This window comes from Hyperoodon ampullatus, assembly GCF_949752795.1.
Source record: "Hyperoodon ampullatus genome assembly, chromosome: 3".
Taxonomy (NCBI): Eukaryota; Metazoa; Chordata; class Mammalia; order Artiodactyla; family Ziphiidae; genus Hyperoodon; species Hyperoodon ampullatus.
Window position 1 is genome coordinate 158211936 of NC_136916.1, and position 12541 is coordinate 158224476.

Consider the following 12541-nt stretch of genomic DNA (forward strand, 5'->3'; position numbering starts at 1 on the left):
TTTTTGGGGAATGAAAAATAGTTCAGTATTGAAGAGGTAGGGGTGGGAGATGCCAGGAGAACAGAAGAGGATATGAATATGAAATGTGGCTGAAAGGGTATCTGGGGAGTAATAAAAACTTATAGCACAAGGCAATTGCTCCTGTGTGGACTTTGAGTTTCAATCCATCAGTAACTCTTTGATATGATGGTCCCCTACTATGTGCAGGGCTCAGTGGGGAACATGTAGGATAAAAAAAAAACATTGTCCTTGCCTTCAAGAAGCTTACAATCTAGTTAAAGAAGATATTATATATGGGACTGAAAAGTTCCTCCCCTAGGAGAACAATGGTAAGTGACAAATAAGAGGTACATACATTATCTGGGGGTGCAGGTAATTAGAGGAGACATCCAGAAGGAGATGGCCTTGTTCGGGGTTTTGAAGAATAGACAGGTCTTGTTCCAAGTCCCTAATATGGCATTTCCAGCCCTTTTTGATATGGTCCCCACTTAACTCTGGGTCTCCCCACCACACTCTTCCACATGAACAGCTGTTGCAATTGAACTAGTTTTCTTTACTGTTCTTCAAATATACCTCATGGAATCTTACCTCTCTCCTTTGTTATTTAGAATGTCCCGTTTGCTTTTTTGAGACCTCAGGCTCTTATTCCTCTTCAAATCATATGTTTTCCCCTCTAGAAGGAGTCAGGTCAGAATTTGCCTTAGATGGTACAACAATGGGACTAGAATTTTTTCTACTGGAAGACTTTCTTTAAAGATTTACTGGTTGTTACAAGTTCTCACCACGTCATGCCGAAGCTCTCAAAAAAATCACTAAATTCACTACCTTTGTTCTAGTAGCTGCAAGAAATGTTAAACCAGCTAAGTCTGAGAGGCATCCAGAGTTTGAGTTTTTGTATTCATGCTGTCAATGCACGTTTTAATCTTGACATTTTGCCCTGATGACACAGCTTCGGAGAGTGAAGATATTGTCTTTGACTGATTTCCTCCCTTATCTGGACATATTTTTATGGTACTGCTGCCATGGTATTCTCAAGTGACTGCCATGGGAATGCCATTTTTGGTAAAATAATGAACACAATATAATGTAGAGTTTGAAAGAAGAAGCCTGGCTTGGAGTTGGGTAATTATATTGTCTTCCTGTCCCATCCTCTCCTTATTCTACCTTCCCTTCCACCCAACACACGCATAATGTCCTCCACTTAAAAGAAGGAAATCTCACACACACACACACACACACACACACACACATACACACACACAAAAAGGAACCTGCATTCCTATTTCTAGGAATCCCACTTGGTTCAAACAATCCCCAGATTCTTCTAAACAGAAAAGATGTATTGACATTGGTGGACTGGGTTAGATTCTTGTACCTTCAGGGAGCATCATTTCATCCAAGGATTAGAACTTGCCATGGTCTCTCAGATAATTAATGAAGGACTTAGGATTTGATCCTAATCTGACTTCAGAGCACATACTTTTAGCTATTACATTATTCTACTTTTTATGTGTTGATTTTCTTACCTTATTTCTGTTCTTTTGTTCTTCTTTTTCATGTACTTTAGTGGCATTTTCAACACTGGACTTAGAGTATTCCCAGACCTGACCAAAGTTTATTCCACTGATGTATTCTTCATACTGTAAGTGTGCACATATGCAATATTTGGCAATATTTTACTTGCCACTGACAAGAACTAGGCTGCAGCCAGAGGGGTTGGTTGAAACCAAGTAAAGCAGTTGTTTCAAGGAGGAAGCAGTGATCAGCTGTGACAAATGTACTGATGGATGAGTAAGGCAAGGACTGAGAAAGGTCATTGGGTTTAGTAATACGGGGCATTGGTGATTCTGAACAGAACGCTTCCAGTGGGGTTCTGGGGGTGGAGAAGTCTGGTTGGAGTGGACTCAAGAAAAAACCAGAAGGGGGAATTAGAGAGAGTGACCATAACAAACTCTTTAGGGAAGTTTTACTACCAAAAAAACAGCAGAAAATGCCTCAGTAGTTGGAGCATATTGAATAAGGAGAAAGGGGTTTTTTGTTTTTAATGGGAGAAACTATGGCATATTTGTTTGCTGCTGGGATTCTTTGAATAGAAGGAATTTGATGATAATGATGATACTTTATTTTTCACATAGTTTTTTATAGCTTTTCACTCTCCCATGTGTTATCATATTTGCTCCTCTCAACCACCTTATGAGACATAAAAGGAAGTTACAATTTTTCCACTAAACAAATGAGGAAACCTGAGGAATAGAAAACCTAAGGGATTTTGTCTGAGGAGAGTCCCAAGGAGCAGTTGTGAGTGGTGCTCAAACTACTTCCTGTGACTTCTGACTGGGGCCATGGTTCTCTTTTCCAAAACCTATGACACAGTTAAGTATCTTACTAGTTGTTCAGAAGTGAAAGGACATATGCAGAGAGAATTACAGACTGAGTTTGAACTATAGAATCAGTAAAATGTAGAATGATAGGATCCAAACTCTTGGTATTTTGTTAGAAAAAAATGCCCATGCTTCTTTGCTGCAGAAGAGCTCAGTTCAAAATACAGGCCGTCTTCCAGCAACTAGACTGGCATAGAAATGTCCTCTAGGAGTATATGTCTTGCAAGTGGAGGGCACTTCAGTAATACTCATGAAATGAAATCAATTGATCCCATTCTAGCAACCCTTTTTAGGGGTTCCACACGCTGAGAAAATGAGTTGCTCTGGACACAGTATTTGTCAGAGATTCATGAGAAATCTCTGAGACCCACCTGCTCCCCTTGCACGTGAGGATTGTCAGGAACCTCAGCCCACACACAAAGCTCACTTGTTCACTGCACATGTGGGGCTTTGAGTGTATGTCCACCTAGGACAGCTCTCACCACCTCACCAGACCTCTGAGCCACCAACAGCTAAGAAGGGTCAATGACACCTAAAAAGAAATAAGATAAAACTGAATTGTAGGACTTCCCTGGTGGCGCAGTGGTTGAGAGTCCGCCTGCCGATGTACGGGACACGGGTTCATTCCCCAGTCCTGGAAGATCCCACATGCTGCGGAGCGGCTGGGCCCATGAGCCATGGCCGCTGAGCCTGCGCATCCGGAGCCTGTGCTCCGCAACAGGAGAGGCCACAACAGTGAGAGGCCCGCATACCGCTAAAAAACAAACAATAAAAACCTTAATTGTGTCAGGTTATTTATTTAAGGGCATATGTGCAGCAAAAGCCCAGCTCCAGAAGGAAAGCATTTTTTTAAAGAATTTATTTTTGGCTGCATTGGGTCTTTGTTGCTGCACACGGGCTCTCCAGTTGTGGCGAGCGGGGGATACTCTTCATTGTGGTGCGTGGGCTTCTCATTGCGGTGGCTTCTCTTGTTGCGGAGCACGGGCTCGAGGCATGTGGGCTTCAGTAGTTGTGGCTCGCGGGCTCTAGAGCACAGGCTCAACAGTTGTGGCACACGGGCTTAGTTGCTCCGCGGCATATGGGATCTTCCCAGACCAGGGCTCGAACCCGTGTCCCCTGCAACGGCCGGCAGATTCTTAGCCACTGAGCCACCAGGGAAGCCCAGAAAGCATTTTTTTCACCAGTTGTTTTTGTTCCTCTCCTGCAGTGAAATTACAGACAACCCCTACATGACTTCGATACCTGCGAATGCTTTTCAAGGCCTGTGCAATGAAACCTTGACACTGTGAGTATTGTTAGTTCCACTCCTGCCAACACGAAATATTTATTTGGGCTGCTGTACTATTTCCACAGGCCATCCAAGAACCATACTACCATATAGTATGTGCTCTATGGTCTACCGAGGGTTTCACATAGTTAAATAAGAGTAGTGACTCATGGTGTGGTGCTCTATAGGTGACGAAGTGGTTTAGGTAATGAGAGTATTCCCTTACAGAAGTGGTCAGTGCACTTTATCTGTAAAGGACCATTCAGATTTTACAGACCACATGGCCTTTGTGACAACTGTTCAACTCTGCTATTTCAGGGCAAAAGCAGCCATCCACAGTATATAAACTAATGAGCATAGCTATGTTCCAACAAAATTTTATTTACAAAAACAGCCAGTGGGCCAGATTTGGCCTGCAGACCTTATAATAGTCTGGATTCTAGTATCTCCATTGAATAGAGGAAGAACCTGGGGTTAAAGCAAATTTAAGTGACTTTCCCAAGGTCACTGAGCTAGAAAATGGTGATGCTAAGGGCTTTTCATACTCTGTACTCATACTTCAACTGTGTCGTCACAAACTATTATTAAGCTCCTATGAAGGGACATTGAATAGAAAACATAGTTCTGCTCTACATCATCATTTTTCCAGAGTTTTAATGGGTTCTGCTCTTTAGTTGTTCAAAAGAAATGCTAGATCAGTGAAATTCACAAAATGTTCTAATGAAGGAGATCTAATAGAGGTACAAAAGATAAGTTAATTCTCCAAGCCGGTTAAAATTCCCCTCTCTCATCAAATTAGCTACAAAGTAGAGTTGGGACTACGTCCAAAGGATCGCGTCTCTCTAGTTTCAGTACCACTGCCCAGGTTCAGGCCTGGTGGGGGTTTTGCCCAGATTGTCACCCAGCTCCCTTTCTCCAGTCATACTACAGTCCAAGGGTTCTTCATCGTATGCAAACCTGATTGAATTATGCCCCGGCAAAATTGATCCAAGCCTCCACACGACTCTTTGAAGAGGCAGTTTCCAAGCATTCCAAGTCAAGCAGTCTTGACACTGTGAAGCTATCTCAACCTCTGGGACTCTATCCACAGTGGAGCATTTCAATTCATCCTTCTCGAAAAATGGGGAGAGCTCTCTTGATAAGACAAGAGACTCCTCAGCCACCATTTCATTTGACAGCACAGCAAAGACTGGGGTTTAGCCTGCTCAGTCCCCAAACCTCAAGGCCATTTACCTCTTCTGTAAAGCCTTCCATTGTGCCCACTCATTGTATATAAACACCAGTCTCAATTTCTTTCCACCTTTTGACATCTTTTTCTAAGGACCCATATCCCAAGCAGCCCTCTCAAGTGAAAGCTGCTGTTTGTCTCACACCCAGCATGGGGCCCAGTAGGCATTTGATAAACCTCTGAATGAGGGAACCTTAACTTTCCTGAAATCTAGAGGTGGGGAGGGCATAGTTTGTCCATTATCTTTTCAGATGCTTATTTCTACATACCTGCAAAAGTCCTGGCTTCTTTAAAGCTCATGCTCAAAGAACTATAAATGTGAAAGGGTATTTGTCCAACAGCAAACTTTGTACCCATATTCCTGGTAGGATAGAGTTTCAATCAAAGTTTGCAACCCTTTGTTCTTTCGTCCTTTACTATGTTTTTCTTTCTTCACTATTTTCCCTTTTTGAGACCTACTTGTCAATAAGAGTTTTATTTAATCTTTGAAATGTAATTCCAACAAAGAACATTTTTATTGTCCAGGCCTCTCAGCAAAGTTTGGGAAAATAGAAGTGCCAAATGTACAATTCTCACGTCTTCATTAATGAACTCTAGTTCAGAAAAAATTAACTTACCTATAGAGCTTTCTCAGCCTCTGTGCTTAGCGTCCCTGTGCATTGCAGTCCTCCCCCAGGACACCTTAGTAGCAGGAATTAAACTCATTGTGTAATTATTTTAAACAAAACAAAAAACAGGGCTTCCCTGGTGGCGCAGTGGTTGAGAGTCCGCCTGCTGATGCAGGGGACATGGGTTTGTGCCCCGATCAGGGAAGATCCCACATGCCGCAGAGCGGCTGGGCCCATGAGCCATGGCTGCTGGTCCTCCGCATCCAGAGCCTGTGCTCCACAACAGGAGAGGCCACAACAGTGAGAGGCCTGCATACTGCAAAAAAAAACCCCAAAAACAAAACACAAACAAGGATTGCCTCTTAGTTCTTCACAACTACATAAGATAAATCCAAGTTTGCAAGGTATTCATTTTAACATGGTCGTCTCATAAGTGTCCACACCTTACTTGTTAAATGTATAGCTGTTTTATCCTCCCAGTAACCTTTTGATTAGGTATTATTTTATCATATTTTTACAGACAAGGAAAACTGTGGATAATTGAGGTTGAGAAGTTCTCAGGGTCACCAATTATGAAGTGACAGAGCCAGGTCTGATTCCAAGTTTGGAGTCTCCTGTGTGCTTCTTACTGTGTTACCAGAGTTCACAGGAGGCACTGCAGTAGTTTTCAGAGTTCCCCTACAGTCGCCACTCACTGTGCCTGATTATGGACATGGCAGCCTTCTCTTATCTCATGCTAGTAGCCCCCAGGAACACCCATGCACCCCTGTGTAGACCAGAGTTCCCATGGCTGGAGCTCCTTTTCCAGCAGAAAGGATGTGTCCTTTTGGTGGGTGGGAAGAATTGCTTTTGAGTTCAGAAATCCTGATTCCCGACAGCTGTGCATCAGTGCGGCTTTGGCAAATCACCTCCATATCTCAATAACCTGACTAGGAAATAGAAGAGATAATGCTTCAGTGCAGCCCTTGGAATCACTGTATGAATTAATTAGTTGCAAAAACATAGCAACAAGTTAAAACATTAAAACTTCCCCAAAAGGCCATGGTCTATCTATTTTCTTAGATTTGTTTTTGAAGTTCAATTTGATTCAGTCCAAAACCATTTAATTAAGCATTTAATGTATGATACACCCTGAGGATTAAAAATATGACTATAAATGTGAAACAACATTTTAAAGAGAAAAATATAAAACCTATGCATTCAGATGAATAATATCTTTTAAAGTGCTCATCTTGAGAAACTCCACTTATTCCTCCATTATTAACATTGGGTTAACTATTTCCTGAAGCCCCAGTTTTTTGAGTATATGTAGAACATTTTTTTAAAAATCCTTAATGATTGCAAATCTTTCCTCATTAAAGTGAATCTGCTTCTGGGAAACAGCTTAAAGCTCTAGGAGCTAAGACTGGAGAATGGGGATTGGAAAACACTATTCCATGTCCCAAATAAGACGTACTGTAAAGTTTTCTTGTATGGCCTAAGAACCTTCATGCACATCTCTGGCACTGAAGAAATGAAGCGCAACCCTCAGAGAAGGGCCAGCACTACCTCTTATAGGTCACTGATTTCTCGTCTCTCTGTTGATTATAGGAAACTATACAACAATGGCTTTACTTCAATCCAAGGACATGCTTTCAACGGGACAAAGCTGGATGCTGTGTAAGTCAAGGGTTGCCATGGAAAACACTATCCTGCCCTACACTCCCTCCCCCAAGAAGGACCATTCAGTGGGTCAGAATTCTGCTAGAGATAGGTTCCACCAGAGCATTCCTCAACCCCAGAGTTAGCATGACCAAGACTTGGGGATAATGTTAAGGAACTTGACAAGAGCCAGCTTTAGTGGACACACATTAACTCCAATTCTAAATCCCAAAGCTTTTATCCTTAATAAAATGGAGAATGATGGTGTCACCTTCTATTATCTTATAGGAGTGTGTGTGTGTGTGTGTGTGTGTAAATGTTCATCTACCATGTACATGAAGTAAAGGGGTGTCTTTAATGAAGTCCAAAGCTATTCAGAAGGTAAGGCTTTTCTTTTCATTTTATCTGACATATTTTCAGGAAAGGTGTCAGTTTATATTTGATTCAGTTAGAAATAGCTGAAAAGCCATATCCAGATTTTGCCTTCTCTGCAAATAAATAATGCCTAGAACAGGATATTGGCAAAAAGATAGCGATTAACATGGGTCTCTGTCTTTGTAGTACCTTTCTATCAGATCTCTGTGGTCCCCAGTGTCCATGCCAGAGCATACTTTTTGTCTAAGAGCTGCTAGACTGGTTCAGCCATACTGGTGTGTGATTTAACCTAATAGCTAATAAATGACAAAGAACTTTAGTAGAGTCTGCTTTCCACAGTATGGTGAACTAGATAATTTGTTTCTACTAGGAAAGAACTAGATGATATATTTTGAAAAAAAAAATATTTTACGTCATATCCCCAAGAGAGGAAAATAAAACAACTAACAAACCAGTAGCTGAAACCAAAATGGTGGGTGCTTACAGAGGGTGCAGTTCCCTTGGGGGGAGCTGCCAACATCAGTGGTGCCAGGAGACTAGACTCTAGTCAGTGAGAAGGTGGAGAAGTGATGTAAACCTGAGACTGCTGGATTAAGCCAGGGAACCTGGATGAGAGCTGGAGTGGGACCACACTAGTAGAACCTCTGGACTCCTGGCAGAAATAAATGCAAACCTCTGCAGAGGAAAGAACCCCAGTGCAGGCCCAGATTTTTAAAATCAATCAAATAGGTGCTTACAGTCAAAAATCACACATAGGAAAGGAAGAAACTACCATGAGTAAGAGTCAGCTGAAGCAACAAATGATAGATTCTTGTGTTTAATTTGTTTTATGACAGTTTATTGAGTATTTTTAAACAATTGTATTTTTTCCATTCCAGAAGTTCTATTTGCTTCTTTAAAAGTTTGCCTGCTCATTTTTGTAATTCCATCTTTTTTTTCCCCCTTTAAACATTTCATACATAGTTGTTTTATATTCTGGAAATGATCATTGCAAAATCTTAAGGCCTGTGGTTCTAGATCTGTTGTGCTCTACGGTGCTTCTCAAACTTTATTGAGCATATAAACGATCTGGGGGGTCTTGTTAAAATGCAGAATCTGATTAGGTAGATCTGGGGTGGGCCCCAGGATTCTGCATTTCTAACAAGCTCCCAGGTGATACTGATGCTGCTGGTCCATTGACCAACTTGAGCAGGGTGAGTTAAATTACCTGCACAACATAGGTTAATAAGTTCACAGTCTTTATACCTTGGCATGGTTTCCTAAGTTCTGTTTGAAGTGGGGTCTCACTCTTTACCAGGCTTTTGGGTTTCTTAGTAGTCTATGTTAAGTGAAGATCAGAGTGCCTATATTTAGATTGACTAGTTGTAGGCTCATCTGGGTTGATATTGGTCATTTGTTTAAATACATAATTATAGGGGAAGTCTGAAAAGACTCAAAAGAGTAACATGAATACTTATACATCAAATTTATTTACAGTATTGGAGAGACCCTACTTCCATCTTAACTTTATCATTCAAATCTCACACAATCCTACATTTAATTTTCTTTTCTTTTTTTAGTGTGCAGGATGTTTATTGAGGAGTGCTCCTGGAATCTACAGATACGGAAGGGAGGGTATAAAAGCAAAGCAAGATGGGGTAGCAGGAAAAGTTGGCTGACCTGACAGAGAACTCTGGAGCTAAATATGGCCTAGAGTTTTCCTGTTTTGCTAAAATGGCCAGACAGCTATACTCCCTTCTTCTTTGGTCATTAGATTTAAGCTACCCTAACATAGGTCTCCTTAGGTGAGACCATTCTCTGCAGCTGAGGCAATCCCAGGGACTGATAGCTAAAGTTTTTCTCCTGACAGTAGGCCCAGCAGCTGGATAGACAATTCCTTCCTAGATGGAGGACCCAGGTGTATGAGCTCCATGCCCATCACTGTCATAACTTGAACCTCTTGGATTCAACTTATTTATTTATTTATTTATTTATTTACGTTTTCATTAGAGTATAATTGCTTTAAATGTGTGTTAGCTTCTGCCTTATAACAAAGTGAATGTCATACATACACGTATATCCCCATATCTCCTCCCTCTTGCGTCTCCCTCCCTCCCACCCTCCCTATCCCACCCCACCAGCTGTTCACAAAGAACCGAGCTGATCTCCCTGTGCTATGCGGCTGCTTCCCACCAGTCACCCACTTCACACCTGGTAGTGTACATATGTCCATATATACACTACCACTTTCACTTTGTCCCAGCTAACCCTTCCCCTTCCCCGTGTCCTCAAGTCCATTCTCTAGTAGGTCTGCATCTTTATTCCTGTCTTGCCCCTAGGTTCTTCATGACCTTTATTTTTTTTTTAGAATCCATATATATGTGTTAGCATATGGTATTTGTTTTTCTCTTTCTGACTTACCTCACTCTGTATGACACACTCTAGGTCCATCCACCTCACTACAAATAACTCAATTTTGTTTCTTTTTATAGCTGAGTAATATTCCATTGTATACATGTGCCACATCTTCTTTATCCATTCATCTGTTGATGGACACTTAGGTTGCTTCCATGTCCTGGCTATTGTAAATACAGCTGCAATGAACATTGTGGTACATGACTCTTTTTGAATTATGCTTTTCTCAGGGTATATGCCCAGTAGTGGGATTACTGGGTCTTATGGTAGATCTATTTTTAGTTTTTTAAGGAACCTCCACACTGTTCTCCATAGTGGCTGTATCAATTTACATTCCCACCAGCAGTGCAAGATTGTTCCCTTTTCTCCACACCCTCTCCAGCATTTATTGTTTGTAGATTTTTTGATGATGGCCATTCTGACTGGTGTGAGATGATATCACATTGTAGTTTTGATTTGCATTTCTCTAATGATTAATGATGTTGAGCATTCTTTCATGTGTCTGTGGGCAATCTGTATATCTTCTTTGGAGAAATGTCTATTTAGGTCTTCTGCCCATTTTTGGATTGTGTCGTTTGTTTTTTGGATATTGAGCTGCATGAGCTGCTTATAAATTTTGGAGATTAATCCTTTGTCACTTGCTTCGTTTGCAAATATTTCTCCCATTCTGAGGGTTGTATTTTGCTCTTGTTTATGATTTCCATTGCTGTGCAAAAACTTTTAAGTTTCATTAGGTCCCATTTGTTTATTTTTGTGTTTATTTCCATTTCTCTAGGAGGTGGCTCAAAAATGATCTTGCTGTGATTTATGTCATAGAGTGTTCTGCCTATGTTTTCCTCTAAGAGTTTGATGGTGTCTGGCCTTACATTTAGGTCTTTAATCCATTTTGAGTTTTTTTTGTGCGCATGCTGTTAGGGAGTGTTCTAATTTCATACTTTTACATGTAGTTATCCAGTTTTTCCAGCACCACTTATTGAAGAGGCTGTCTTTTCTCCACTGTATATTCTTGCCTCCTTTATCAAAGATAAGGTGACCATATGTACGTTGGTTTATCTCTGGGCTTTCTATCCTGTTCCATTGATCTATCTTTCTGTTTTTGTGCCAGTACCATACTGTCTTGATTACTGTAGCTTTGTAGTATAGTCTGAAGTCAGGGAGCCTGATTCCTCCAACTCCATTTTTCTTTCTAAAGATTGCTTTGGCTATTCGGGGTCTTTTGTGTTTCCACAAACTGTGAAATTTTTTGTTCTAGTTCTGTGAAGAATGCCATTGGTCATTTGATACGGATTGCATTGAATTTGTAGATTGCTTTGGGTAGTAGAGACATTTTCACAATGTTGATTCTTCCAATCCAAGAGCATGGCATACCTCTCCATCTCTTTGTATCATCTTTAATTTCTTTCATCAGTTTCTTAATAATTTTCTGCATAAAGGTCTTATGTCTCCTTAGGTAGGTTTATTCCTACGTATTTTATTCTTTTTGTTGCAGTGGTTAATAGGAGTGTTTTCTTAATTTCACTTTCAGATTTTTCATCGTTAGTGTATAGGAATGCAAGAGATTTCTGTGCATTAATTTTGTATCCTGGTACTTTACCAAATTCATTGATTAGCTCTAGTAGTTTTCTGGTACCATCATTAGGATTCTCTATGTATAGTATCATGTCATCTGCAAACAGTGACAGCTTTACTTCTTCTTTTCTGATTTGGATTCCTTTTATTTCTTTTTCTTCTCTGATTGCTTGGCTAAAACTTCCAAAACTATGTTGAATAATAGTGGTAAGAGTGGGCAACCTTGTCCTGTTCCTGATCTTAGTGGAAGTGGTTTCAGTTTTTCACCATTGAGGACGATGTCGGCAGTGGGTTTGTCACATATGGCTTTTATGATGTTGAGGAAAGTTCCCTCTATGCCTACTTTCTGGAAGGTTTTTAACATAAATGAGTGTTGAATTTTGTCAAAAGCTTTCTCTGCATCTGTTGGGATGATCATACGGTTTTTCTCCTTCAATTTGCTAATATGGTGTATCACATTGATTGATTTCTGTATATTGAAAAATCCTTGCATTCCTGGGATAAACCCCACTTGATCATGGTGTATGATCCTTTTAATGTGCTGTTGGATTCTGTTTGCTAGTATTTTATTGAGGATTTTTGCATCTATGTTCATCAGTGATATTGGCATATAGATTTCTTTCTTTGTGATATCTTTGTCTGGTTTTGGTATCAGTGTGATGGTGGCCTCGTAGAATGAGTTTGGGAGTGTTCCTCCCTCTGCTATATTTTGGAAGAGTTTGAGAAGGATAGGTGTTAGCTCTTCTCTAAATGTTTGATAGAATTCACCTGTGAAGCTATCTGGTCCTGGGCTTTTGTTTGTTGGAAGATTTTTAATCACAGTTTCAATTTCAGTGCTTGTGTTTGGTCTGTTCATATTTTCTATTTCTTCCTGGTTCAGTGTTGGCAGGTTGTGCATTTCTAAGAATTTGTCCATTTCTTCCAGGTTGTCCATTTTATTGGCATATAGTTTCTTGTGGTAATCTGTTGCAATCCTTTGTATTTCTGCAGTGTCAGTTGTTACTTCCCCTTTTCCATTTCTAATTCTATTGATTTGTGTCTTCTCCCTCTTTTTCTTGATGAGTCTGTGTAATGGTTC

At 40.5% G+C, this 12541-nt stretch overlaps 1 protein-coding gene across 2 annotated transcripts in view; it reads left to right on the forward strand.

Moving 5' to 3' along the window:
• Window positions 1-12541, forward strand: part of TSHR (thyroid stimulating hormone receptor) — a gene marked incomplete at both ends in the record, with an annotated part of 174172 nt that overhangs the window by 118020 nt on the left and 43611 nt on the right. For both annotated transcript variants that reach the window (XM_079700922.1, XM_079700923.1), the window contains 3 exons: window positions 1568-1642; window positions 3589-3666; window positions 7075-7143. In XM_079700922.1, coding sequence (XP_079557048.1) covers window positions 1568-1642; window positions 3589-3666; window positions 7075-7143 — 222 coding nt within the window. The remainder of the gene's footprint in view (window positions 1-1567; window positions 1643-3588; window positions 3667-7074; window positions 7144-12541) is intronic.